The 25,221-nt window shown below is 44.2% G+C and overlaps 1 protein-coding gene across 1 annotated transcript in view; it reads left to right on the plus strand.

Moving 5' to 3' along the window:
* Window positions 1-19,998, plus strand: part of LOC124596454 (carbonic anhydrase 1-like) — a 154,559-nt gene extending 134,561 nt beyond the window's left edge. Inside the window, exons 7-8 of the mRNA XM_047135587.1 lie at window positions 4,135-4,362; window positions 19,549-19,998. Of these exons, the coding sequence (XP_046991543.1) occupies window positions 4,135-4,362; window positions 19,549-19,782 (462 nt within the window). The 3' untranslated portion in view covers window positions 19,783-19,998. The remainder of the gene's footprint in view (window positions 1-4,134; window positions 4,363-19,548) is intronic.
* Window positions 19,999-25,221: the final 5,223 nt, after the last annotated feature.

The raw sequence follows: 25,221 nt of genomic DNA on the forward strand, positions 1-25,221 counted from the left end.
ACAAGTTTCCTGAAGCCGTCACGAAAGAAGGCAACACTCTATTTCCGCAACCACAGTCGCACAGTTCTCTCAACGTCTTAGTCGGAAGCATAATGATGTCCCCGCAGGTCGTGTTTCTTTATCGGCAATTCAGAATCTGTGGCTTTAATATGTAAATCCTTGTGACTACGAAGGCTTTCACGGCGTAATAATTGATAATATTCTTATCGGATATGCAGCCGGATCATAACGTCTTCATGACACAATATTTCCGCGGTCCATCATGAAGACGTTATGATCCGGCTGCATACCCGAGAAGAATATTATGTAAATCCTTGTCTGTAAGGTTGCTCTTTAATTATCTTGAATTCTTAAAATGGCCTTTCACCGTACTGTGTAAATGCTTATCTTAGGCTTGTCTTTCATTTTTCGAATAATTGTTTGGGCCTTCAGCTGTCAAGATATTTAAAGTTTTCTTCAGATGGTGTTCTGTAGTGCTGTGTAAATGCTTATCTTTAAAGGTTCCCTTTTGTTATGTTGAAATATTATTGGGCTATCAGCCGAGGAATTAATTTGAATTTTCCTTAATATGCCTTTTAAAGAATTTCCTTTGGTGATCTGAAATATTATTTCGGCCTTTAGCCGAGAAGATATTTTAATTTTACTTAAGTAAGGACTTCAGCCGTTTCTCTAAATCATGGGTTTTAAAAGGAATTATTTAAACTTACGAGGGGTGTCCAGAAAGTAAGTTACGATTGATCACGAAATGAAAATCACAGTGAAAATCAGAAATGTTTCATTTGTAACAGTTAGCTACACCTTTCAGCTACTTCTCTACGTAGTCGCCGTTCTGACTCAGACATTGGTCGTAGCGTTGTACCAACTTTCCAATACCCTCATCATAGAAGGCAGCCGCCAGTGCTTTCCGCCAATTCTCTACGCTGGCCTAAAGCTCGTTGTCTTCATAGCCAGCGGTTTGTTTGAGCAGAGATGAAACTCAGTGGGAGACAATTACGGGCTGTATTGTGGGTAACCAAACATTTCCAATTGAAACGATGCAGGAACATCTTCATTGCCCCTGCAGAATGAGGCTGAGAATTGTCTTGAAGAAGAAACCGCGCGACAGTTATGTAATGTTGGTTGCACAGCTTCAGGGGAAAATTCTCACCAGGCCCTCGTACTTGGCGGGAGACACTATTTTCTATAACATCTTTACGCGCTCGCTAAGAGCTCAGGGATGAAATGAGCGACATAATTCTACCTAGAGTCATACTAGAGACACTGCCCAACACATCTTTGCAAAGCTTTATCGGATTTTCACAGTCGTTTCCATTTCGCAACCGATCGTAACTTACTTTCTGGACAGCCCTCGTACACTCCTGGAAATTGAAATAAGAACACCGTGAATTCATTGTCCCAGGAAGGGGAAACTTTATTGACACATTCCTGGGGTCAGATACATCACATGATCACACTGACAGAATTACAGGCACATAGACACAGGCAACAGAGCATGCACAATGTCGGCACTAGTACAGTGTATATCCACCTTTCGCAGCAATGCAGGCTGCTATTCTCCCATGGAGACGATCGTAGAGATGCTGGATGTAGTCCTGTGGAACGGCTTGCCATGCCATTTCCACCTGGCGCCTCAGTTGGACCAGCGTTCGTGCTGGACGTGCAGACCGCGTGAGACGACGCTTCATCCAGTCCCAAACATGCTCAATGGGGGACAGATCCGGAGATCTTGCTGGCCAGGGTAGTTGACTTACACCTTCTAGAGCACGTTGGGTGGCACGGGGTACATGCGGACGTGCATTGTCCTGTTGGAACAGCAAGTTCCCTTGCCGGTCTAGGAATGGTAGAACGATGGGTTCGATGACGGTTTGGATGTACCGTGCACTATTCAGTGTCCCCTCGACGATCACCAGTGGTGTACGGCCAGTGTAGGAGATCGCTCCCCACACCATGATGCAGGGTGTTGGCCCTGTGTGCCTCGGTCGTATGCAGTCCTGATTGTGGCGCTCACCTGCACGGCGTCAAACACGCATACGACCATCATTGGCACCAAGGCAGAAGCGACTCTCATCGCTGAAGACGACACGTCTCCATTCGTCCCTCCATTCACGCCTGTCGCGACACCACTGGAGGCGGGCTGCACGATGTTGGGGCGTGAGCGGAAGACGGCCTAACGGTGTGCGGGACCGTAGCCCAGCTTCATGGAGACGGTTGCGAATGGTCCTCGCCGATACCCCAGGAGCAACAGTGTCCCTAATTTGCTGGGAAGTGGCGGTGCGGTCCCCTACGGCACTGCGTAGGATCCTGCGGTCTTGGCGTGCATCCGTGCGTCGCTGCGGTCCGGTCCCAGATCGACGGGCACGTGCACCTTCCGCCGACCACTGGCGACAACATCGATGTACTGTGGAGACCTCACGCCCCACGTGTTGAGCAATTCGGCGGTACGTCCACCCGGCCTCCCGCATGCCCACTATACGCCCTCACTCAAAGTCCGTCAACTGCACATACGGTTCACATCCACGCTGTCGCGGCATGCTACCAGTGTTAAAGACTGCGATGGAGCTCCGTATGCCACGGCAAACTGGCTGACACTGACGGCGACGGTGCACAAATGCTGCGCAGCTAGCGCCATTCGACGGCCAACACCGCGGTTCCTGGTGTGTCCGCTGTGCCGTGCGTGTGATCATTGCTTGTACAGCCCTCTCGCAGTGTCCGGAGCAAGTATGGTGGGTCTGACACACCGGTGTCAATGTGTTCTTTTTTCCATTTCCAGGAGTGTATTTTTGAGAAGTCACTTGGGCCCTCAGCCGTGAGTTGGCCCTTGTTGTCTTAAAGAGAAAACTGTGCATTTGTTTTCACGGAATAAAGTTGTGTGTTCTTGTATAACTGACAGTGACTGATCTTGGCCCTTTTCCACAACCTGATCCGCTCTGTCGTGCGTAACCAGATTTCAGCCTCCAACCGAAAATAACTATTTCCTGTCAGTGATCGGTTCGTTCCATGTAAACACTGCCCACAATATTATGGACCCACCACCAGCTTGCACAGTGCCTTGTGAAAACTTGTGTCCACAGATTGGTGGCGTTTGCCCCACGCCCGAACCTTGTCAACAGCTCTTAGAGCAACAGCAAGGGGGACTCATCTGACCAGCACACGGTTTTCCAGTCGTCTGGGGTCCAACCGATATGGTCACGAGCGCAGGAGAGGACCTCCAGGCGACGTCGTGATGTTAGCAAAGACACTCACTTCGGTCGTCTGCTGCCATAGTCCATTAATGCCAGATTTCGCCGCACTGTCGTATGTTCGTCGCACGTCCCACATTAATTTCTGCGGTTATTTCACACGCGGTGTTGCTTGTTTGTTAGCGCCGACAACTCTATGCCAAAGCCGCTGCTCTCGGTCATTAAGTGAAGACCGCCGGCCACTGTGTTGTCCATGGTGAGAGGAATGCTTGATATCTGGTAGCCTCGGCACACTCTTGACACTGTGAATCTCGGAGTATTCAATTCCCTAATGATTTTCGGATTGAATTGTTCCATGTGTCTAGCTCGAACTACCATTCCGCATTCAAAGGCTGTTAATTTCCGTCATGCGACTATAATCACGTCGGAATCCTTTTAACGCGAATCGCTTGAGTTCAAATGACAGCTCTTTCAATGTACAGCAGTTTTATACCTCGTGTATGCGATACTATCGTCATCTATATACGTACATAGAGCTATCCCATCACTTTTATCAGCTCAATGTACATCTGTGTGACCTATCAGTGTATATCTGTGTGAGCTATGGAACTATGATGAATGTTCGCTGGGACCACCCCAATTTCGGGAGTGCCCATTGCACGACTAAGTTAGTTAATTTCACATGATTTCATGGGTGTGGCCAATTTTTTACTGTTTACATCACCAGTTATGGGTCTTACGATCATTGGAGGAATATGCTGAGCACCCAGCCATAGTCTCTGAATGTGCATATCCAAGCATATAGCAACTCTTCACGCCAGTTAGACATTTGTTGCATGCTATTTATGGCGTTGGAGATTTAATGGTCAGCACTGTGGAATTCCCCCTAAAGCCCACCCGCTGATCTGGTGGCCCTTATGCTGTTGTATACCGCTTTTGTGTCGTGTTTTTGCAGCTTGCCGAAGAGGATAATCCGTCTCTGGCGCCCATAGTAGCAGCACTGGCCAGTGTCCGCCAGCCTGGTGAGACGGCTTCCCCAGAGGAGCCGATAATCTACAACAACCTCTTCTCCGACGCCGTCGACGACTACTACGCCTACAACGGCAGCTTAACCACGCCACCCTGCAGCGAGCCAGTTGAGTGGCTCGTTTATTTCTTTCAAGAAGGCGTCTCCAAATCGCAGGTAACACTGTTTGTCCCTTACTACTTATACAGGTGTAAGTACAAATACTTGTGTTGCTGATTGGGGAAAGGGTACTGAACAACATTAAACCAGTGTATAGGTCATTTGCAGACTAAAAATTAAAGCTATTTCAAGGCATATGGTTTTAGGTTGGTTAGTACCTTCAAGTACATGTGGCAAGAGCAAGCCATTAATCCCTATTTTCCCCAGGGCAGCGGTTCAGATGTTGAAGTGTGGACGCATGGACGCAAAAAGGTTGGCCTATACTGTCAGGTGCAGTACGACCATGCAGACAACATCAGGTTGCAAAATTTGTGACGTGTTTGTGGGAAGATTGTTTGGCGCAGAAAGAAAAACAACCATCACACTGATGCGTGTACAATTAACCTACAACATGTAAAATATCTACCTCTATACTCATTACAATAAATTATACACATTACACTCTGTACTTGCGGACTACATTGGGTTGTGCGTAGTAAATACACTACTGGCCATTAAAATTGCTACATCAAGAAGAAATGCAGATGATAAACGGGTATTCATTGGACAAATAGATTATACTAGAACTGACATGTGATTAAATTTTCACCCAGTTTAGGTGCATAGATCCTGAGAAATCAGTAACCAGAACAACCACCTCTGGCCGTAATAACGGCCTTGATACGCCTGGGCATTGAGTCAAACAGAGCTTGGATGGCGTGTACAGGTACAGCTCCCCATGCAGCTTCAACACGATACCACAATTCATCAAGAGTAGTGACTGGCGTATTGTGTCGAGCCAGTTGCTCGGCCACCATTGACCAGACGTTTTCAGCTGGTGAGATATCCGGAGATTGAGCTGGACAGGGCAGCAGTCGAACATTTTCTGTATCCAGAAAGGCCCGCACAGGACCTGCAACATGCGATCGTGCATTATCCTGCTGAAATGTAGGGTTTCGCAGGGATCGAACGAAGGGTAGAACCACGGGTCGTAACACATCTGAAATGTAACGTCCACTGTTCAAAGTGCCGTCAACGCGAACAAGAGGTGACCGAGACCTGTAACCAATGGCACCTCATACCATCACGCCGGGTGATACGCCAGTATGGCGATGACGAATACACGCTTCCAATTTGCGTTCACCGCGATGTCGCCAAACACGGATGCGACAATCATGATGCTGTAAACAGAACCTGGATTCATCCGAAAAACTGACGTTTTGCCATTCGTGCACCCAGGTTCGTCGTTGAGTACACCATCGCAGGCGCTCCTGTCTGTGATGCAGCGTCAAGGGTAAGGGCAGCGATGGTCTCCGAGCTGGTAGTCCATGCTGCTGCAAACGTCCTCGACCTGTTCGTGCAGGTGGTTGTTGTCTTGCAAACGTCCCCATCTGTTGACTCAGGGATCGAGACTTAGCTGCACGATCCGTTACAGCCATGCGGATAAGATACCTGTCATCTCGACTGCTAGTGATACGAGGCCGTTGGAATCCAGCACGGCGTTCCGTATTACCCTCCTGAACCCACCGATTCCATATTTTGCTAACAGTGATTGGATCTCGACCAACGCGAGCAGCAATGTCGCGATACGATAAACTGCAATCGCGATGGGCTACAATCCGACCTTTATCAAAGTGGGAAACGTGATGGTACGCATTTCTCCTCCATACACGAGGTATCACAACAACGTTTCACGAGGCAACGCCGGTCAACTGCTGTTTGTGTATGAGAAATCGGTTGGAAACTTTCCTGATGTCAACACGTTGTAGGTGTCGCCACCGGCGCCAACCTTGTGTGAATGCTCTGAAAAGCTAATCATTTGCTTATGACAGCATCTTCTTCCTGTCGGTTAAATTTCGCGTCTGTAGCACGTCAGCTTCGTGGAGCAGCAGTTTTAGTGGCCAGTAGTGCAGAACACAGTTTGTCTTTGTTAATGGAGAGAATTCTTATGACTTAAAAAATCATTTTAGGTATACATGCTGTATGTTTTACAGGACTACTACTGTTCACTGTATCTACCTGGTGAACATTAATGAAATCGACAAATTGAAGGGATGGATTCCTGACTGGAAATGGAGGAAAAAAGTTCCTATGAACATGTGTTTGGAAATGGACAGTGTGCATGCAATGACAGCAAGTCATGCTGGAACAAAGTGGAGAGCTGCATCGCATCCATGTCACAACAAAATTTTCAAAGCGACCTCCACGGGGTGCAATACACGCGTTCACGTGTCGCATCGTGAATTGCCTTACTGTCTCGCACGTTCTGGCCTCTCTCCGAATAGCATCACAGGCGTCGTGAACATGTTTTTGAATGGTCTGCACATCAGGAACTGGTTCAGCGTACACAACGCTTTCCAGATGCCCCCTTAGGTAAAAAGCCCGGTGATCTAGCAGGCCATGCTAAGGGCCTCTCGCGTCTTATTCAACGTCCGGTGTAGGTGTTGTTGAGCTGTCGGCAAACTGTAGCGCGCAAGTGGGTTGGTGATCCATCACGCAGATACCACACAGCCTGCAGTACTCCGAAAGGTATATTGTCAAGCAGAACAGGCAGAGTATTTCGCAGGAAGTCTTGGTACATTCAGTCGTCGAGGCATTGTGGAATAATAAACGCTCCAAGTATGTGGTCGCCAAGAGTCCCTGCCCACACATTGATGTTGAACTGTTGCTGATGAGACGCCTCAACCATTCCCTGAGGATAGTCTTGCGGACTTTCCATAACTACGCACCCTCCGACTCAGAGTTGCGACATTAAAAGTTTTGGCTGGTTTCGTTGTCTAGGGGCTGGGATACGTAGTTGCCGCATTACAGACCAAATACTGCTGAGTCTACAGTATACGATAAGAATACTCAGATGAATCGAATAGTCGAAGGTTATTATCACTCGGCAATTGCGAATTAATATAGAAATTTATAAATGAAAGATTACAATTAAATAAAATCTGCAGGCTCTATCAAAAATGGTTCAAATGGCTCTGAACACTATGGGACTTAACATCTTAGGTCATCAGTCCCCTAGAACTTAGAACTACTTAAACCTAACTAACCTAAGGACATCACACACATCCATGCCCGAAGCAGGATTCGAACCTGCGACCGTAGCAGTCCCGCTGTTCCGGACTGCAGCGCCTAGAACCGCACGGCCACCACGGCCGGCGCAGGCTCTATCTTAACGACTTTAAATGATGAGTACAATAGTAGAATTGCTTTTGAGAATGCGGTATGTTTCTGCAAAACTTGGTGTCGATGGTCCAGCAATTAAATAAAAGTTGAATAACAGGGAAACAATAGATTCCTACTGCACGTAATTAACGACAACATAGCTCGCGAGATGTTCACTTCTAAACGCACATTACGTCTTCACTGCAGAAGCCACGGCAATCTCACGAGTGCACAAGTCGGCACTCCGAAGTATTTCTATCTTTCGCGACCACGCGCAAACTGCTCCACCGTCCAAGTCTTTCCCGCGACTGTGCGTCTGTCGCGCCGTCCCGTCCCGACGTTTCGCGTGTCCTGTGCCGCACCGTCCAGAACTGCCGCACTCTCCTCAACTACCTCGTGTCCTCTCAGGAAACGATGCTCCCATCCAGTCTCCCCATTCACGAGCGCTGTGACTGGCTAGAGCGCTCGCGCCAACGCACCCACGCACATATTTAAGCACATCCGAAATACTCGAGTTACATTTAAATAACTGAAATTAAATAAATATTCCTACGGCTGGGCCATAAACACGCTCTAACACACATTATTAAATACATAAACAATTAAATAAACATATATCAAAAGAAAAGAAGCAAAAGCTAGGCCAGGAGCCTAATGCTTCTGTGATTTCTAAAACGCAGTAAATAATTGACCAGTTTCTTCATGAATAACATATATCGGATATTAACAAAGACACAGATGAATCAAAATATTTATAAGCATGCTCCTACCGTTTTTTCGTGTAACTGTGGAGTACTTATGGCCTGACGCGATCGATAGTAATCGGCCACTTTGTCCTCCAACAACTCATGTACTATTTAAGTTACATGCCTGTAATTCATACCAATTTAGGTTTACACTAATAGCTTTCTACATCTACATCTACATGATTACTCTGCAAATCACATTTAAGTGCTTGGCAGAAGGTTCATCGAACCACAATCATACTATATCTCTACCATTCCACTCCCGAACAGCGCGCGGGAAAAGCGAACACCTAAACCTTTCTGTTCGAGCTACGATTTCTCTTATTCTATTTTGATAATCATTCCTACCTATGTAGGTTGGGTTCAACAAAATATTTTCGCATTTGGAAAAGAAAGTTGGTGACTGAAATTTCGTAAATAGATCTCGCCGCGACGAAAAACGTCTTTGCTTTAATGACTTCCATCCCAACTCGCGTATCATATCTGCCACGCTCTCTCCCCTATTACGTGATAATAAAAAACGAGCTGCCCTTTTTTGCACCCTTTCGATGTCCTCCGTCAATCCCACCTGGTAAGGATCCCACACCGCGCAGCAATATTCTAACAGAGGACGAACGAGTGTAGTGTAAGCTGTCTCTTTAGTGGACTTGTTGCATCTTCTACGTGTCCTGCCAATGAAACGCAACCTTTGGCTCACCTTCTCCACAATATTATCTATGTGGTCTTTCCAACTGAAGTTGTTCGTAATTTTAACACCCAGGTACTTAATTGAATTGACAGCCTTGAGAATTGTACTATTTATCGAGTAATCGAATTCCAACGGATTTCTTTTGGAACTCATGTGGATCACCTCACACTTTTCGTTGTTTAGCGTCAACTGCCACCTGCCACACCATACAGCAATCTTTTCTAAATCGCTTTGCAACTGATACTGGTCTTCGGATGACCTTACTAGAAGGTAAATTACAGCATCATCTGCGAACAACCTAAGAGAACTGCTCAGATTGTCACCCAGGTCATTTATATAGATCAGGAACAGCAGAGGTCCCAGGACGCTTCCCTGGGGAACACCTGATATCACTTCAGTTTTACTCTATGATTTGCCGTCTGTTACTACGAACTGCGACCTTCCTGACAGGAAATCACGAATCCAGTCGCACAACTGAGACGATACCCCATAAGCCCGCAGCTTGATTAGAAGTCGGTTGTGAGGAACGGTGTCAAAAGCTTTCCGGAAATCTAGAAATACGGAATCAACTTGAGATCCCCTGTCGATAGCGGCCATTACTTCGTGCGAATAAAGAGCTAGCTGCGTTGCACAAGAACGACTTTTTCTGAAACCATGCTGATTACGTATAAATAGATCGTTCCCTTCGAGGTGATTCATAATGTTTGAATACAGTATATGCTCCAAAACCCTACTGCAAACCGACGTCAATGATATAGGTCTGTAGTTCGATGGATTACTCCTGCTTCCCTTCTTAAACACTGGTGCGACCTGCGCAATTTTCCAATCTGTAGGTACAGATCTATCGGTGAGCGAGCGGTTGTATATGATTGCTAAGTTGGGAGCTACTGTATCAGCGTAATCTGAAAGGAACCTAATCGGTATACAATCTGGACCTGAAGACTTGCCCGTATCAAGCGATCTGAGTTTCTTCGCAACCCCTAAGGTATCTACTTCTAAGAAACTCATGCAAGCAGCTGTTCGTGTTTCAAATTCTGGAATATTCCATTCGTCTTCCCTGGTGAAGGAATTTCGGAAAACGGCGTTCAATAACTTCGCTTTAGCGGCACAGTCGTCGGTAACAGTACCATCGGCACTGCGCAGCGAAGGTACTGGCAGCGTCATGCCACTTGTGTACATACGACCAGAATTTCTTCGGATTTTCTACCAAATTTCGAGACAATGTTTCGTAGTGGAACCTATTAAAGGCATCTCGCATTGAAGTCCGTGCCAAAGACATGGCGATCGACAAAATCGGATTAAGCGTTTAAATTTTGGAAATTAGTTGCTGGGTGTTACTTGTATAATTTACCGTCAGGTACTAAAGTTTATACTAATAAAGATATTGAAAATCTGATTACTCCATCAGAATCGTCGTGCAAATAATAGTAATGTACATGTTTGTTTTTGAGGTATCATGATTCCTCTGGCTATTATTAATTTCTTTATGAACTGCGAAATGCCTGCCATTATGGTTTCACGAAGTCAGCCATCTTTGGTGCTCTCGGCATACAGCGTCACCAAGGAATTCCCAGCCACGCGGCTGGACCGGCCGTTGTGCAGCATCGTGCGGTTGCTAAGCTAACGTCCGGGACTGGAAGTGAAAGAAGAAGAAGTAGGGCTGTAATAGCTAAATCAGGATGGCCGGATTTGAACTGTAGTCCTCCCAAATGCGAGTACAGTGTGCTAACCACTGCGCCACCTCGCTCGGTTGATGATGTCAGTTCTGGTGAAGTTGCTTCGTTGGTAGAGAGGACTGATAACAGACATCCCATAATTGTGATCGTCTGATGCAAAAACCACCGACAAAATCGTTCCTGTAGAGGGAAATCCATTTCTGATAATCCTTGCACTCGTTGCAGGTGATGGGGATAGCAGCGGCTGTCATGCAGGATACACAGACCCGGGTTTTGGCTTACACCATATGGGCTGACCATCTGACTAGAAGTTATACTAGGGTTCTGTAGGACGCGCTCCTCAGAGTCTGATGTACGCACAGTCCGCCGCCGCCCTGTACGTTCGTCTTGCTGAAAGGAGCCATGATCACACAAAAGTCCAAAAAGGGCTTGAAATGTTGTGCCATGTGGTTGGTTCAAAAATGGTTCAAATGGCTCTGAGCACTATGGGACTCAACTGCTGAGGTCATTAGTCCCCTGGAACTTAGAACTAGTTAAACCTAACTAACCTAAGGACATTACAAACATCCATGCCCGAGGCAGGATTCGAACCTGCGACCGTAGCGGTCTTGCGGTTCCAGACTGCAGCGCCTTTAACCGCACGGCCACTTCGGCCGGCGCGACTTAACTGCTAAGGTCATCAGTCCCTAAGCTTACACACTACTTAACCTAAAGTGTACTAAGGACAAATACACACACCCATGCACAAGGGAGGACTCGAACCTCCGCCGGGATCAGCCGCACAGTCCATGACTGCAGCGCCTTAGATCGCTCCATCTGCTTGGTCGTACACAATCTTTGCTTGCTGCCGACATGAAAATCGGGCCATTCTGCTCCATACATTAAATACGCTGCGTCAATCACACCACAGAAGGCAACACACAAGGAACGCACAGCACACGGTGAAAGGAACTTTCCTTCGTCAGCGCCATCTATCGTGGCAACGATATATTTCCGAACACATGTTCATAGGACCTTTTTCCCTCCGTTTCCCGTCAGAATTCGGCTCCTGCAGCTTGTCGGCTTTATTAATGTTTGCCTGTATAGACGACCTAATGTATAACGCTGGAATCTCCGGGAGGTTGTTCTCAGACGATGCAGTTGTGCATTGAGAAGTCACAGCATTTCAAAATGGTAGCGAAATACCGGGAGAACTACTGGGATTGGCAGTTAAGTTTTTGACACACCTCGATTATAATTTTCACACTGCGACATGAAATACTTTGATATATTAAAATCAATTTTGTCATTTTTTGGCACCCTATTTCCCAAAGATTCTGTCAACTTGGTTGTTTTTTTGTAAAAGTTTTCCCACCAAACTTTATAACCAATAGTGAACGATTTTTCATGCAGTACACTGGTAAATTTACATTTTGAACTTGATGCAGCTAGTTTCATTGCATACCCTGTAGGCACGATCAATCCGCTTTAGATATCTTTTAACTACCCGAAAGTCACGGTCACAGGAAAAAGTGCCCCCGTGTAGGATAATATTGTACAGGAATGAGATTTTCACTCCGCAGCGGAGTGTGCGCTGATACGAAACTTCCTGGCAGATTAAAACTGTGTGCCGGACCGAGACCCGAACTCGGCATCTTTGCCTGTCGCGGGCAAGTGCTCTACCAACTGAGCTACCCAAGCACGAGTCACGCCCCGTCCTCACAGCTGTACTTCTGCCAGTACCTCGTCTCCTACCTTCCAACCTTCGTGAGTCGTGCTTGGGTAGCTCAGTTGGTAGAGCACTTGCCTGCGAAAGTCAAAGCTCCCGAGTTCGAGTCTCGGTCCGGCACACAGTTTTAATCTGCGAGGAAGTTTCATGTCAGCGCACACTCTGCAGAGTGAAAATCTCATTCTGGAAACATCCCCCAGGCTGTGACTAAGCCATATCTCCGCAATATCCTTTATTTCAGGAGTGCTAGTTCTGCAAGGTTCGCAGGAGAGCTTCTGTAAAGTTTGGAAGGTAGGAGACGAGGTACTGGCAGAAGTAAAGTTGTGAGGACGGTGCGTGAGTCGTGCTTGGGTAGCTCAGTTGGTAGAGCACTTTCCCGCGACAGGCAAAGGTCCCGAGTTCGGCTCTCGGTCCGACATATAGTTTTAATCTGCCAGGAAGTTTAATATGGTACAATTTAGTCGAATCTTCCTGTTGCAACCAGACTCATGATAAAGCGTGTGACTGTGTGGTTTCGGCTTTGACCACCACAGGAATCTGAAAATAAATGAAGCTCCTTTGCGTTGTCAGGTATGTTATTACATATGTAATGATTAAGAAGTGAGTACACCTCATTGGGTCCTTTTCTGCCCAAGCCCTCGTGATATAAATGATGTACTGAGGCTCCCTTTTTCCTATCATGGATGCAAAACAAGTACATCCGTAGGTGTCTCATGTAAAATACCTCTTGCTCTGGAATGTGCAGCAAGGGCAAATTCTCCATGTAATCAATATACGCGATGTCATCTCGTTCATAACAATTTGCTGTTACTGCCTTATTTTATTGTAGAACTTTTGTGATCTACGCTTATGTACCAACAGCTCCTCGGTTGCAACACGCTTAGCGTTATCATTTAGAAATTTTATTTTAAGCTTTTGACCGAGCTCCTCACAAGTAGCACACACGTCTTTTTGTGGCCTTCCAAATGCATAGCCGAAGTTCTCCTTCTAATACTTCAAATTAAATAACTTTAATGTCTGGATAATTTTTGCAAAAGAGTGCATGCATGATTGTTACTGTTAGCTTGGCATTCAAATACTTGATATTTAGATTTGCGTAATGTGTTACCTTTACTGGGAAAGAGGAAATGTGCTCATTTATTTTTTCACAAACTGCTCCTGCTACAGCTTTGTTTCTAGAGTCTTCTGGGTTTCGTCTATCTTCTTTTGGAGGTTTCCCTGCAACCAGCAAGTCAAAACATTGTGGCGTCTGGCGTCTGGTGTGTGGAATATCCTTCCGTGGTCTACGGCGAGGAACATCAGATAAAATCAGCTGGCCTTGTAGGAAAATATCTTGCTCCGTTTTAGTTTCAAATTCATGAATATTTTTCAAAATTGTTTTCTTGTCTAGGTCACTGAATTTTGTAAAGCACTTCATACTGCTTTTGAAATCAAACAAAAGTTACTACTTTTGACTTTAGTGCTTTGTAATGGGTATTTAGGCTAACTGTGTTATCCCGTGGAAATGTAAATTTAGTACGGCAGATTTTTAATTTATTTGAGCTTAAATAAAGGTGAGACTGTATTTATGCTATGTGACTGAAGATTAATAATTACGTTAAAATTGACTGATTGATCCCAGTAAACACAATAAGCCTACATTAAAATTTTGATATATTTATTTTATAGGTTTTAGTGAAGATGAAGTGAATGTTTGCCCTATGCAAATGTGATTTTAATTGTTCTGCTGGTAATTATGTTGAAAGCTTATTTTATATTAGTTTATGTTTTTAATAAGATGTAACCAACATAAAAGTTAGGTTAGAAACTTACCTGCGATCGGGTCCTGTAGATTTGGCTGCAACGACTTCCCCAGACTAACTTACGTGTTCATTTCCCTTTACTTTACACCTTTTAATCTTATTTTGTTTGTATTCTTCTGCGTTTCGTTGGCCATTTTTGCATTTTCGACGTGATTCATTAGTATCACTGTCCATGTTTGCACGCAAATCAACTATAAAACTACAATCAACTAGCTGCTTGAAGAGTTTACTGAAATGGTCACCAGATAGCAGCACCGTAGTTGTTTTGAAAGGGGCATCTGTGCAGGACTAGTGCCCTTTTCAAAACATTCAACAGACTCATTGCCTTTCTCTGCCTATGTTAAGCATTGGAATGATGCTATTTTCATACGAAATGTTGTAGCTATCTCTATAGATACCGAATCCAAGCATAACTCAATAGGGCAAGAAATGTGACTCGTGCCCTTTTCAAAATAACTGATTCAATTACAGTTTTGCACTGAGGGGGTGTTGTCGACTGAAAGGTCTAAGGAGAGGCAAAATGCCATTGGATGACATCCAATGGCTTAAAGAAGACGACAATGAAATTGGAAAACGTGGGTGGTGGCACCTGGAAGAGGAAAGCCTCCTATCCGGATGGAAGTTATTCATGATGTTGCTATTGCACATGCTCCATGTAGTGAATGTGCTTGCTCAGTGTCACGAGAATTGTCGCTCTCCAGGTCAATAATATGGAAAGTTTCACTGTCTATTTTATACAAATACCCATCCAAGATCCAAGAAGTGCTGCAGCTGGAACTTCATGTTCTGCAGCAACGTTCTGAATTTGCCCTTTGGTTTCTGGTACAGACCGAAGCTGATGACATTTGAGCGGACAATACTCAATGGAGTTGTGAGCCACATTTTACACTGGAGGGCGCAGTTGATACACAGAACCGCCGAACGTGGGTAGCGTTAATTTGCGTGTTGTGAACGAAGAGCCACTGTCGTATGTGACTGTGTGGTGTGGAATCACAAGCACCTTTATTCTCGATCTGTTTGGTTTTGAAGAGAATACCCGCAGAGGGCTCGTCAGGTGTACAATGATGTCTGCAGCTTATCAAAACCTACCTGTGCTGCATGCCAAGGGTGCATCTGTGAGGAAACCGGCGTTTTCGTGCAACACATCACGTCGCTCACCCAGTGAACGGTCTATTTAATGTAACTTTCCACGATCGTGTTACCTCCACAGGTTTACCAGCTGCCTGGCCTACAAGTTCACCTGATGTGAATTGTGACGTCTCGGTTTGTCTCGGCTCGATGGTGATGGTTGTCCCAGTCGAGATGACATGGAAAGGCGTCCGTCGATGACGACAACGCCAATCTGTAACTCTTAAAAAAAAAAAACTCCTCGCACAGTTCCGTTGTTTTTCAGATACTGTCTCTCAGACCCGATATCAACGTCTCGATGGAGCACCACGCCGGAATGTCTGCGCCGTCCTTTCTTGTAATTTAAGCAATTGTGTTCGATATCCATCGATCGTCTCCACGTGTAAATATAGCAGTGCACCACTCGATAACAGGATGACGCCCTTGATCTGAAATGATAACCAAAGGTCCTTTGGGTGTTCGCGACAGACTTTTCAGTTTACGCGAACTTGCTGACTGTAGTTCTTACGCCCGGTTTTAAAATGGGTATTCAAACGTTGAAAACATAATGGCTTGAATCATCAATCCATCACCCAAGCCGATGTCACATCACGATTTTTGTGAGGATATTGAATTGTTCATTATTATTCCGTCGTCAAGGCGTCGCTACGTCGCATATTCAACAACTACACGACGTAATTCCAGCGATAGCATACCCTTGAACAGTGTTCAGAATGTGTCGTATTTTGGTGTAAACTTATTGCTGTTTACAGTTAAATTGTCACTAAATCGCTTTTCGCTTTTATGTTATCCGAAGAATCAGTTAATTCCACAAATACACTTTAAATGTCCACTACATGATGTATGCGGCGCGAAGAATTAAAGTTGAATTAAAGTTTATTGTTCTTCGTAATTATTTGTTCCTACACTGAGAAATTCCGACTTTGACGATAGCTTCTGACAACACGGCGCAATTGTAAGTTCTTCGTGATTGCGTTTATCTGTTGCCTACTCAAGTCTAATAATTGAGTTTATGTCGGCAATCTGTCTCTTTCTGTGTCCTTTGATGTTCATGACTATTAAGTATCACGAAGGCTAAGTCCCATCACAAATCAGCAATCACACGAGTTATTTTTCTGTCACACATATCAACTATCCCATTATCTGTCTAAACAGAAAAGATGATTTTACTTCAGTTCGACTTCTGACTAATACTTCCAACCGTAAAAGTTTTAAACTTCAGATCGGTTTTAGAAGAATCTAGTAGCGCTTAACATGCGTACTACTATTGCAAGAGTACAAGAGAGAAGTGAAGTTAACATCTCCATTGCAGAGTTACATTGTAGTCACAGCGAGCTCGATGCAGCTACAACTCTCTTCAAGGATAAATGTTATCTTTGGTCCATTTATAGTCTGGGTTTTAACCTTCGCAAATAATAATTTTTTGAGTTCTTTCTTTAAAGTTTCTCTTTCGTATCATATGGTATTCTATCATTCAGTCCTTTATTTATGATAAGCATTAGTATTTACATAACATTCTTGCTAACCAAACTGTCAAGACTGTAAATTTTGTTGTCAGTAGCTGTCATCAATGTCAGGATGACTGATTTTTCTATATCTTTTTGCAACAAAATGGTGTTAATATGGATTCTATAATTGGGGTGTTACAGAATCCAGGTGACTTTTGGCCCGGGAACATCTAAAAGGACCTGGAACTTCTGTGAGCAACTGTTGAGCATCTTGTTTTACAGATTCAGTATCTCATCAACGTCTCTGGTGCTCAAATTGAAGAAATTGTGCAAGCAGCAGTTAATAACAAAATAGGCGTTATGCCTTTCTCACTTGTTAGCTTTTCTAGCCATGCCCGGCTCGTAACCCATTTAATACAGCAACATTTCTATATGTCTTTCCTGAATTCGCAGAGCCAGATGTTCACCTGGTGGCCAAAACTGGAGCTAATTTTTTCCAGCATAAATCGGTTCCACATCAATACATCATAAAGTGTATTGTGTTCCACTGCCATATGGTAATTACAGCCCACACGGAACCTCTGTGGGTTGTTGTTGTTGTTGTTGTGGTCTTCAGTCCTGACACTGGTTTGACGCAGCTCTCCATGCTACTCTACCCTGTGCAAGCTTCTTCATCTCCCAGTACCTACTGCAACCTACATCCTTCTGAATCTACTTAGTGTATTCATCTCTTGGTCTCCCTCTACGATTTTTACCCCCCACGCTGCCCTCCAATACTAAATTGGTGATCCCTTGATGCCTCAGAACATGTCCTACCAACCGATCCCTTCTTCTAGTCAAGTTCTGCCACAAATTTCTCTTCCCCCCAATTCTCTTCAATACCTCCTCACTAGTTATGAGATCTACCCATCTAATCTTCAGCGTTCTTCTGTAGCGCCACATTTCGAAAGCTTCTATTCTCTTCTTGTCTAAACTATTTATCGTCCATGTTTCAGTTCCATACATGGCTACACTCCATACAAATACTTTCAGAACGACTTCCTGGCACTTATATATATACTCGATGTCAACAAATTTCTCTTCTTCAGAAACGCTTTCCTTGCCATTGCCACTCTACATTTTATATCCTCTCTACTTCGACTATTATTAGTTATTTTGCTCCCCAAATAGCAAAACTCATTTATTACTTTCAGCTTCTCATTTACTAATCTAATTCCCGCAGCATCACCCGATGTAATTTGACTACATTCCATTATCCTCGTTTTGCTTTTGTTGATGTTCATCTTATACCCTCCTTTCAAGACACCGTCCATTCCGTTCAACTGCTCTTCCAAGTCCTTTGCTGTCTCTGACAGAATTACAATGTCATCGGCGAATCTCAAAGTTTTTATGTCTTCTCCATGGATTGTAATTCGTACTCCAAATTTTGCTTTTGTTTCCTTCACTGGTTGCTCAATATACAGATTGAATAACATCGCGGAGAGGCTACAACCCTGTCTCACACCCTTGCCAACCACTGCTTCCCTTTCATGTCCCTCGACTCTTATAACTGCCATCTGGTTTCTATAGAAATTGTAAATAGCCTTTCGCTCCCTGTATTTTACCCCTGACATCCTCAGTATTTGAAAGAGAGTATTCCAGTCAACATTGTCAAACTCTTTCTCTAAGTCTACGAATGCTAGAAACGTAGGTTTGCTTTTTCTCAATCTACTTTCTAAGATAAGTCGTGTAGCCTCTCCCCGATGTTATTCAATCTGTATATTGAGCAAGCAATGACGGAAACAAAAGAAAATTTTTGAGTAGGTATTAAATCCATGGAGAAGAAATAAGAACTTTGAGGTTCGCCGATGACATTGTAATTCTGTCAGAGACAGCAAAGGACTTGGAAGATCAGTTCAACGGAATGGATAGTGTCTTGAAAGGAGGATATAAGATGAACATCAACAAAAGCAAAACGAGGATAATGGAATGTTGTCGAATTAAGTCGGGTGATGCTGAGAGAATTAGATTAGGAAATGAGACACTTAAAGGAGTTTTGCTGTTTGGGGAACAAAATAACTGACGATGGTCGAAGGAGAGAGGATATAAAATGTAGATTGGCAATGGCAAGGAAAGCGTTTCTGAAGAAGGGAAGTTTGTTAACATCGAGTATATATTTAAGTGTCAGGAAGTAGTTTCTGAAAGTGTTTGTATGAAGTGTAGCAATGTATGGTAGCGAAACGTGGGCGATAAATAGTTTAGACAAGAAGAGAACAGAAGCTTTCGAAATGTGCCACAGAAGAATGCTGAAGACTAGATGGGTGGATCACATAACTAATGAGGAGGTATTGAACAGGATTGGGGATAAGAGAAATTTGTGGCACAACTTGAGTAGAAGAAGGGATCGGTTGGTAGGACATGTTTTGAGGCATCAACGGAGCACCAATTTAGTATTGGAGGGCAGCGTGGAGGGTAAAAATCGTAGAGGGAGACCAGGATATGAATACACTAAACAGATTCAGAAGGATGTAGGTTGCAGTAGGTACTGGGAGATGAAGAAGCTTGCACAGGATAGAGTAGCATGGAGAACTACATCAAACCAGTCTCAGGACTGAAGACCACAACAACAACAACAAGATTAGTTGTACTGTCAGTATTGCCTCACGTGTTCCAACATTTCTACGGAATCCAAACTGATCTTCCCCGAGGTCGGTTGCTACCAGTTTTTCCATTCGTCTGTAATGATAGCACTTTAATTATAACTACCTCGTAGCTGCATGCAAATAAAAAACGAAGTATGAAACTGTATTTTTTCGGGGTTTAGTCTCAGTGAGTGTGGTGAGAACCAGAGTCTTACTTGTCCGCAGTTGGCAGAGTTCCGGAAACTACAGACCACAAACGGCCCCATGGTGAACAACTTCCGCCAGCTGCGCAGGAAGCTGGACCGCGGCCTCGTGCTTCATCCCAGTTGCACCCACGGACCGTGCGACTCACGCTCAGGGACGGGGCGGCAACACGCCGGTGGGCGTCGCGCGACAACCCAGTCGGGCCGCCACGGCGCCTCCAGGACCCACGGAGCAGCGCGGCGCAGCAAACACTAGCCGACTGCCTCCAGGATCTGCTGCTGGAGTACCTGGCCTCGACCAGCACCACAGGCCCGGCTCACCGACCCACTCTGCTGTTCTGCTTGACGACCTTGCTAATGCTATGTTTGACCTTCCTAGAAGCACTGGGGTCAATATGGCCCCATAAGCACGTTGAAAATGTATGCCTCCTTTGTTTTCAATACTATTATTTTCAAAATATATGACTTTCTGAGTGAGTTGCACCCAATGATGTTGCTTAGTTTTTATATTTGCAACCTATTAAAATTTTTTCATGGTTTTTGCACTGACAAGGGGAGGCCACGACGTTTGGAACGCGGATTTACTTCTGATTTCGTACACTCGTAGTACTCCATTAGGACAGCAAAATGTGTAAGCAGTAGCGCGTACTTCTCAAGCGTTATTGAGAAAATCGCAAGATAATTTCGGTCGTCAAATATATACCTGTGCGTGGCCGTTTTTACCAGGAAGCGGCGGCAGCCGAGTGCGGCTCGAAGCGAGCGAAACTGAGCGCACCACTACAGGACCTTAGAACCGCCCAACTATAGCGGATAATGAATACTGGTGAAAGAGTAAACCGCATGGAAACGAAAGATCCCCTACGGGATTGGGATCAAATCTGGAAGAACATCCACAATAAAGTGCTCGGAACAAATATCAGATCAACGTGGTATAAAGTAGTTAATGAGACCATGCCTACGAAACAAAAATTACACAGAATACTATTGTCGGCAACTGACAGATGTGGGGAGTGTGCCCTCATAGACAACTTACAACACAGATGTGTCTGCGGAGAAAATAAATTGGTCTGGCAATGGTGCAGAATGAACCTTGCCTCTATCTGCAGGACAGCTAGACAGACAGTCTCCATCACATCGGTGTTGCAACCTCATGGCACTTACTATCCCATCACGAAGAAAAATACATTGACATGGCTGACAGGCCATATTCTGCATTACCTAATTCAAGCCGAAGATACGCCATCTTACCAGGGCTACACAGTATATCTAGCCACACAAGCACAACTGCTGACGAAGGATGACAAATACAGACAAAAGTTCGCGAACTGTATACCAGCCTTGAGAATAACGACGCTATGAACGACAAAGACGATGAAAAAAAAAAAAAAAAACGAACAAGGGACGACGAAGTAGATGTAGGCACTGCGTCCGACTGTTCATAACGTTGATGGCAGTGTGTTATGTATTTTTTTTCCCTTCAATTCCATATACTCCACATCACAACCAGTGTGTGGCATCCGGCAACTGGGCACTCAGTGCTAAGAGAAGACAATTGCTGACATAGGAGATAACATACAAATGGGGAAAATGGAACGAGACGAAGCATATGCTAGGGGTATACCGTAATAGGCAACCCTCGAGAAGACGATCGTTGAATGCCGTCAATAAGCCGAGATATCTCACGCAAAGAATAGTGGAAACAAACAATTACAAAAAACTTTTTTTGTACATTAAAACAGTTAAAAAAACAAAAAAAAGAAAAAAAGATGAAAATAAAAGCTTTACAGCAAAGAGTCATCGACAGGAATGAAACGTTTCCTTTGGTGCAGAAGCAATGCCCCTTGAAATTTCCACTGCAGTGACAACAGCGTTTCTTTTCTTGATGTAGAAGAAGCATCCTTTGTATTAAACGTTCTTTTGACGGCATAAGCTACGTAATCGCTGGATCGAGTCCCGTTCGTCAGTTTTCTTTTATTTCTAACACAGTCATTTTCTTTACTATTTACATTACAATTGATATAATGGGAAAAATACGTGTAATCGAATGAACTTCTATTAAATTTACAATGTTATTTAACAGTCTACAAATTTTTATTATCACAAATAATATAATATTCATAAATATCGACTAGTAAAAGACCAAACGCATAAAGTGACACTGAACATGTATGCTTGTCCGTGATTTGAGAAATCCCATATACCTGGAAGGGGCCCGAAACTACTTGTTACCTCCATGTTTTGACCGACAAAGACGGCTTTCGAAAGATGTACAATTAATCGTCGCTTTCGACATTACAAGTTGCAGGATGGTATTTTTCGTAAAAACATGGAAAACATAAAGTTAAACGGCACCAGCTGCACTGAATAAAAGCTGTTTCCGCATACGCAACGTCTTTTGAGGTTCTCCGTGGAAAGACAGACCTCGTTAAGATTTTCAAAAATCTGTCTTTCAGCCGATAATTTGGAAGCAAACCATGCGCAACGCAGCATTTCCTCAAATATCGGCGCTGAGAATTGATCATGTAGTATCGAGTGTATTTTAATAGCGTCTTGACGGGAAGCAGTTCCTCGTTCTTTGTCGATTAAATACGAACAATCTTGAAGACACGGACTAGCATACATTTTCAATATCACTTTATGCGTTTGGTCGTTTACTAGTCGATATTTATAAATATTATATTATTTGTGATAATAAAAATTTATGGACTGTCAAATAACATTGTAAATTTAATAATAATAGTTCATCCGATTACACTTATTTTTCCAATTATATCAATTGTATTATAAATAGTAAAGAAAATGACTGTGTGAGAAATAAAAAGAACTGACGAACGGGATTCGATCCAGCGATTACGGGGCTTGAACGCTACCCACTCGGCTGTCGCCGCTTCATGGCAAAAACGGCCACGCACAGGTATATACTTGACGACCGAGATTATCTTGCGATTTTCTCAATAACGCTTGAGAAGTACGCGCTACTGCTTACACATTTTGTTGTCCTAATGGAGTACTGCGAGTGTACGAAGTTTGAAGTAAATCCGCGTTCCAAACGTCGTGGCTTCCCCTTGTGAGTATCACTGTGGTCAGTATGAACCTAGCTTAAGCGTGAAAGATGGGTATTGTAAATGAAATAAGGATCCACGCAATGACAACCAAGTGAAAAAGCTACTCCTTATGTTCCAGATCTAGACTGCCATAAAAAAAATGTGAAGGAACTGTTAATCAGAACTCAAGGAGAAGTTGTAATCTAATTCACAATGGTCTTAAACATGACAAGGCAACAAAATTATTAAAGAAAAATCATACAATTTTTTTTTATTTAGCAGACGTCTTACTAACATGGGATCTATGGTGGACAAAGTGATCTGCTGGGGATCGACACACCACACTAACCAGAACACTATTCGCTCTATCTCACTTCATACGTGAATCCAGGTTGTGCCATCAAACGACGCCACCACCAAGCATCTATATTCTACCACATAAAAAATAAAAGAAAAATATGGTTCGAAAGAACAGAGTGCTGAGCAATAGATGTTATAGCCCTACGTCGCAGCAGCGAATACTTTACCATCCTGTTGGTCAAGGCGGCACACTACGATGCGTTCGGCGACTGAAGCCATGGACGGCGGCAATCTGTTCTTAAATGCAAGTACTCGGTCTCGCGTTCTGTTAATTCAGAACGCAGGTACTTCCCTATGAGACTCTGAAATCCCGAAGGATTCCAGTGTGCAGGTGGACCCGTTTGCTGATCTGCCAAACCAATTTGACTCCGTGCCACGACTGTGCGTGTCGGAATACGTCAAATGTTTAGACGGCCGACTCAAGGCAAATAAGTACACCCATGCATCACTCGTTGTGACCGTGATGATATAAGCAGTACCTCTCACGGTTCTAAAGGTGACTGGCACAGGCTGTAAGTCGCACACTAGCAAAGGACACAAGTCTCACCGTTTAGGTAGAGACCTGCAGTTCTTTACTAGCGAAGCGCCAGTGCAAGAGACTTGTACAAGAGAGATCTTTCTTCCTTTCTCCCCGTTTCCTCCTCAGCTCGGTTCCAAAAGGACATTTCTCTTTTGTTGACTTCCCCCACTTTCACACAAGCCAATCACGAGCTGGAGCCCGGCATTCTAAGCTCAGAGAATGGTCTTTGCACTGCAAACCGATTTGGCCAATCAGAGACTTTTAAGTTAATTGGCAGGAAACGGAAAAAAATTCAGCTTCGCGGCCTCTTTCCCACGCGTTTGCAGTGTCTTTTGCTAATACAGGGTGAAAGCACGGCCCCCCATTTCATCATAATGTATGAAGTCAAATCGCAGTAGATCGTATTCCCTACACCGAATAAGAAGTGAGATTGCCTTGCAATCTCTCAAGATTTCTTTTGGTTCTTAAACGTAGCACTTACGAAAACAGACTGTGAATATTACGGTGAACAGATGGTATACGAAGCACCAGAAACAATGAAAATATTACTTCCTGCTTATTTTTGTACCGACTGTTCGACTTTCTTACATCAGCCGTTGTTATACCGATCCTAATACCACTGGAGTGAATATGAGCCAAAAGCACATTGGAAAATAAAATCTCCCTTGTTTTCAAAGCTATTTTTCTCCAAAATATATGACTTTCTATCTCTGAGTGAAGTGCATCCGACGATTTCCTTCCCACCTATATGGTTGTAGCACATTAAAACTTGTTGGAATTACATTTTTTTGGAGATATGTGAGTCTCAAATTTACGAGGCGTGTTTTTTTAAGTAAGTACCGTTTTGAAATTTAAAAAAAAAGACGTGCTAAGATATCTCAATAATTTTATTTTTACATGAAATCCTGTACCGTAATCTACGCACTGAGGCCATTACAGTCTGATTCTTCCTTGTTTACGTTGTGTACTGAGTGTTCAAGATGCCTCCGATAATCGTGAGTCCCGCCGACTTTGATGCACGGACTGTTATAAGATTTCTTAGTGCTACAGGCCTAAAAGCGATCGATATTCAACGTGAGATCTGTGCAGTTTACGGAGAAAACATTATGAGTGATGGAATGGTAAGAAAGTGGGTGAGAGCATTTAAAGATGGCCGCACAAATGTCCATGATGAACAACGGAGTGGGTGTCCTTCGGTCGTTAACGAAAGTTTGGTGCAGGAAGTGGACAATAAGGTGAGAGGAAACAGACGCTTTACGATTTGCTCCTTGACCGATGACTTTCCTAATGTTTCGCGTAGTGTTTTGTGTGGCATTGTAACTGAGCACTTGAATTACCGAAAATTGTGCGCACGTTGCGCACCGAAACTTCTGACGGATGTGCACAAATCCAAACGTTTAGACAGTGCATTGACTTTCCTTGAGCGGTACCACAACGACGGTGATGATTTCTTAAGCCAAATTGTTACGGGCGATGCTACATGGGTGGCCTACGTCACGCCAGAATCAAAGCAACAGTCCATGGAAGTTGAGCAAGGGCATCGTTTTCCTGCGAGACAATGCCTGTCCACATGTGGCGAATCAGACCAAAGATCTCACCACATCTTCTCGATGGGAAACTCCAGATCATCCTCCGTACAGCCCCGATCTTGCGCCGAGTGACTACCATCTGTTCCTGCACTTGAAGAAACACCTGGGCGGTCAGCGTCTTCAAGACGATGACGAAGTCAAAACAGTGGTGATGCATTGGTTAACAAGTCAGGCGGAAGACT

Source organism: Schistocerca americana, chromosome 2, assembly GCF_021461395.2.
Source record: "Schistocerca americana isolate TAMUIC-IGC-003095 chromosome 2, iqSchAmer2.1, whole genome shotgun sequence".
In the NCBI taxonomy this organism is placed as follows: Eukaryota; Metazoa; Arthropoda; class Insecta; order Orthoptera; family Acrididae; genus Schistocerca; species Schistocerca americana.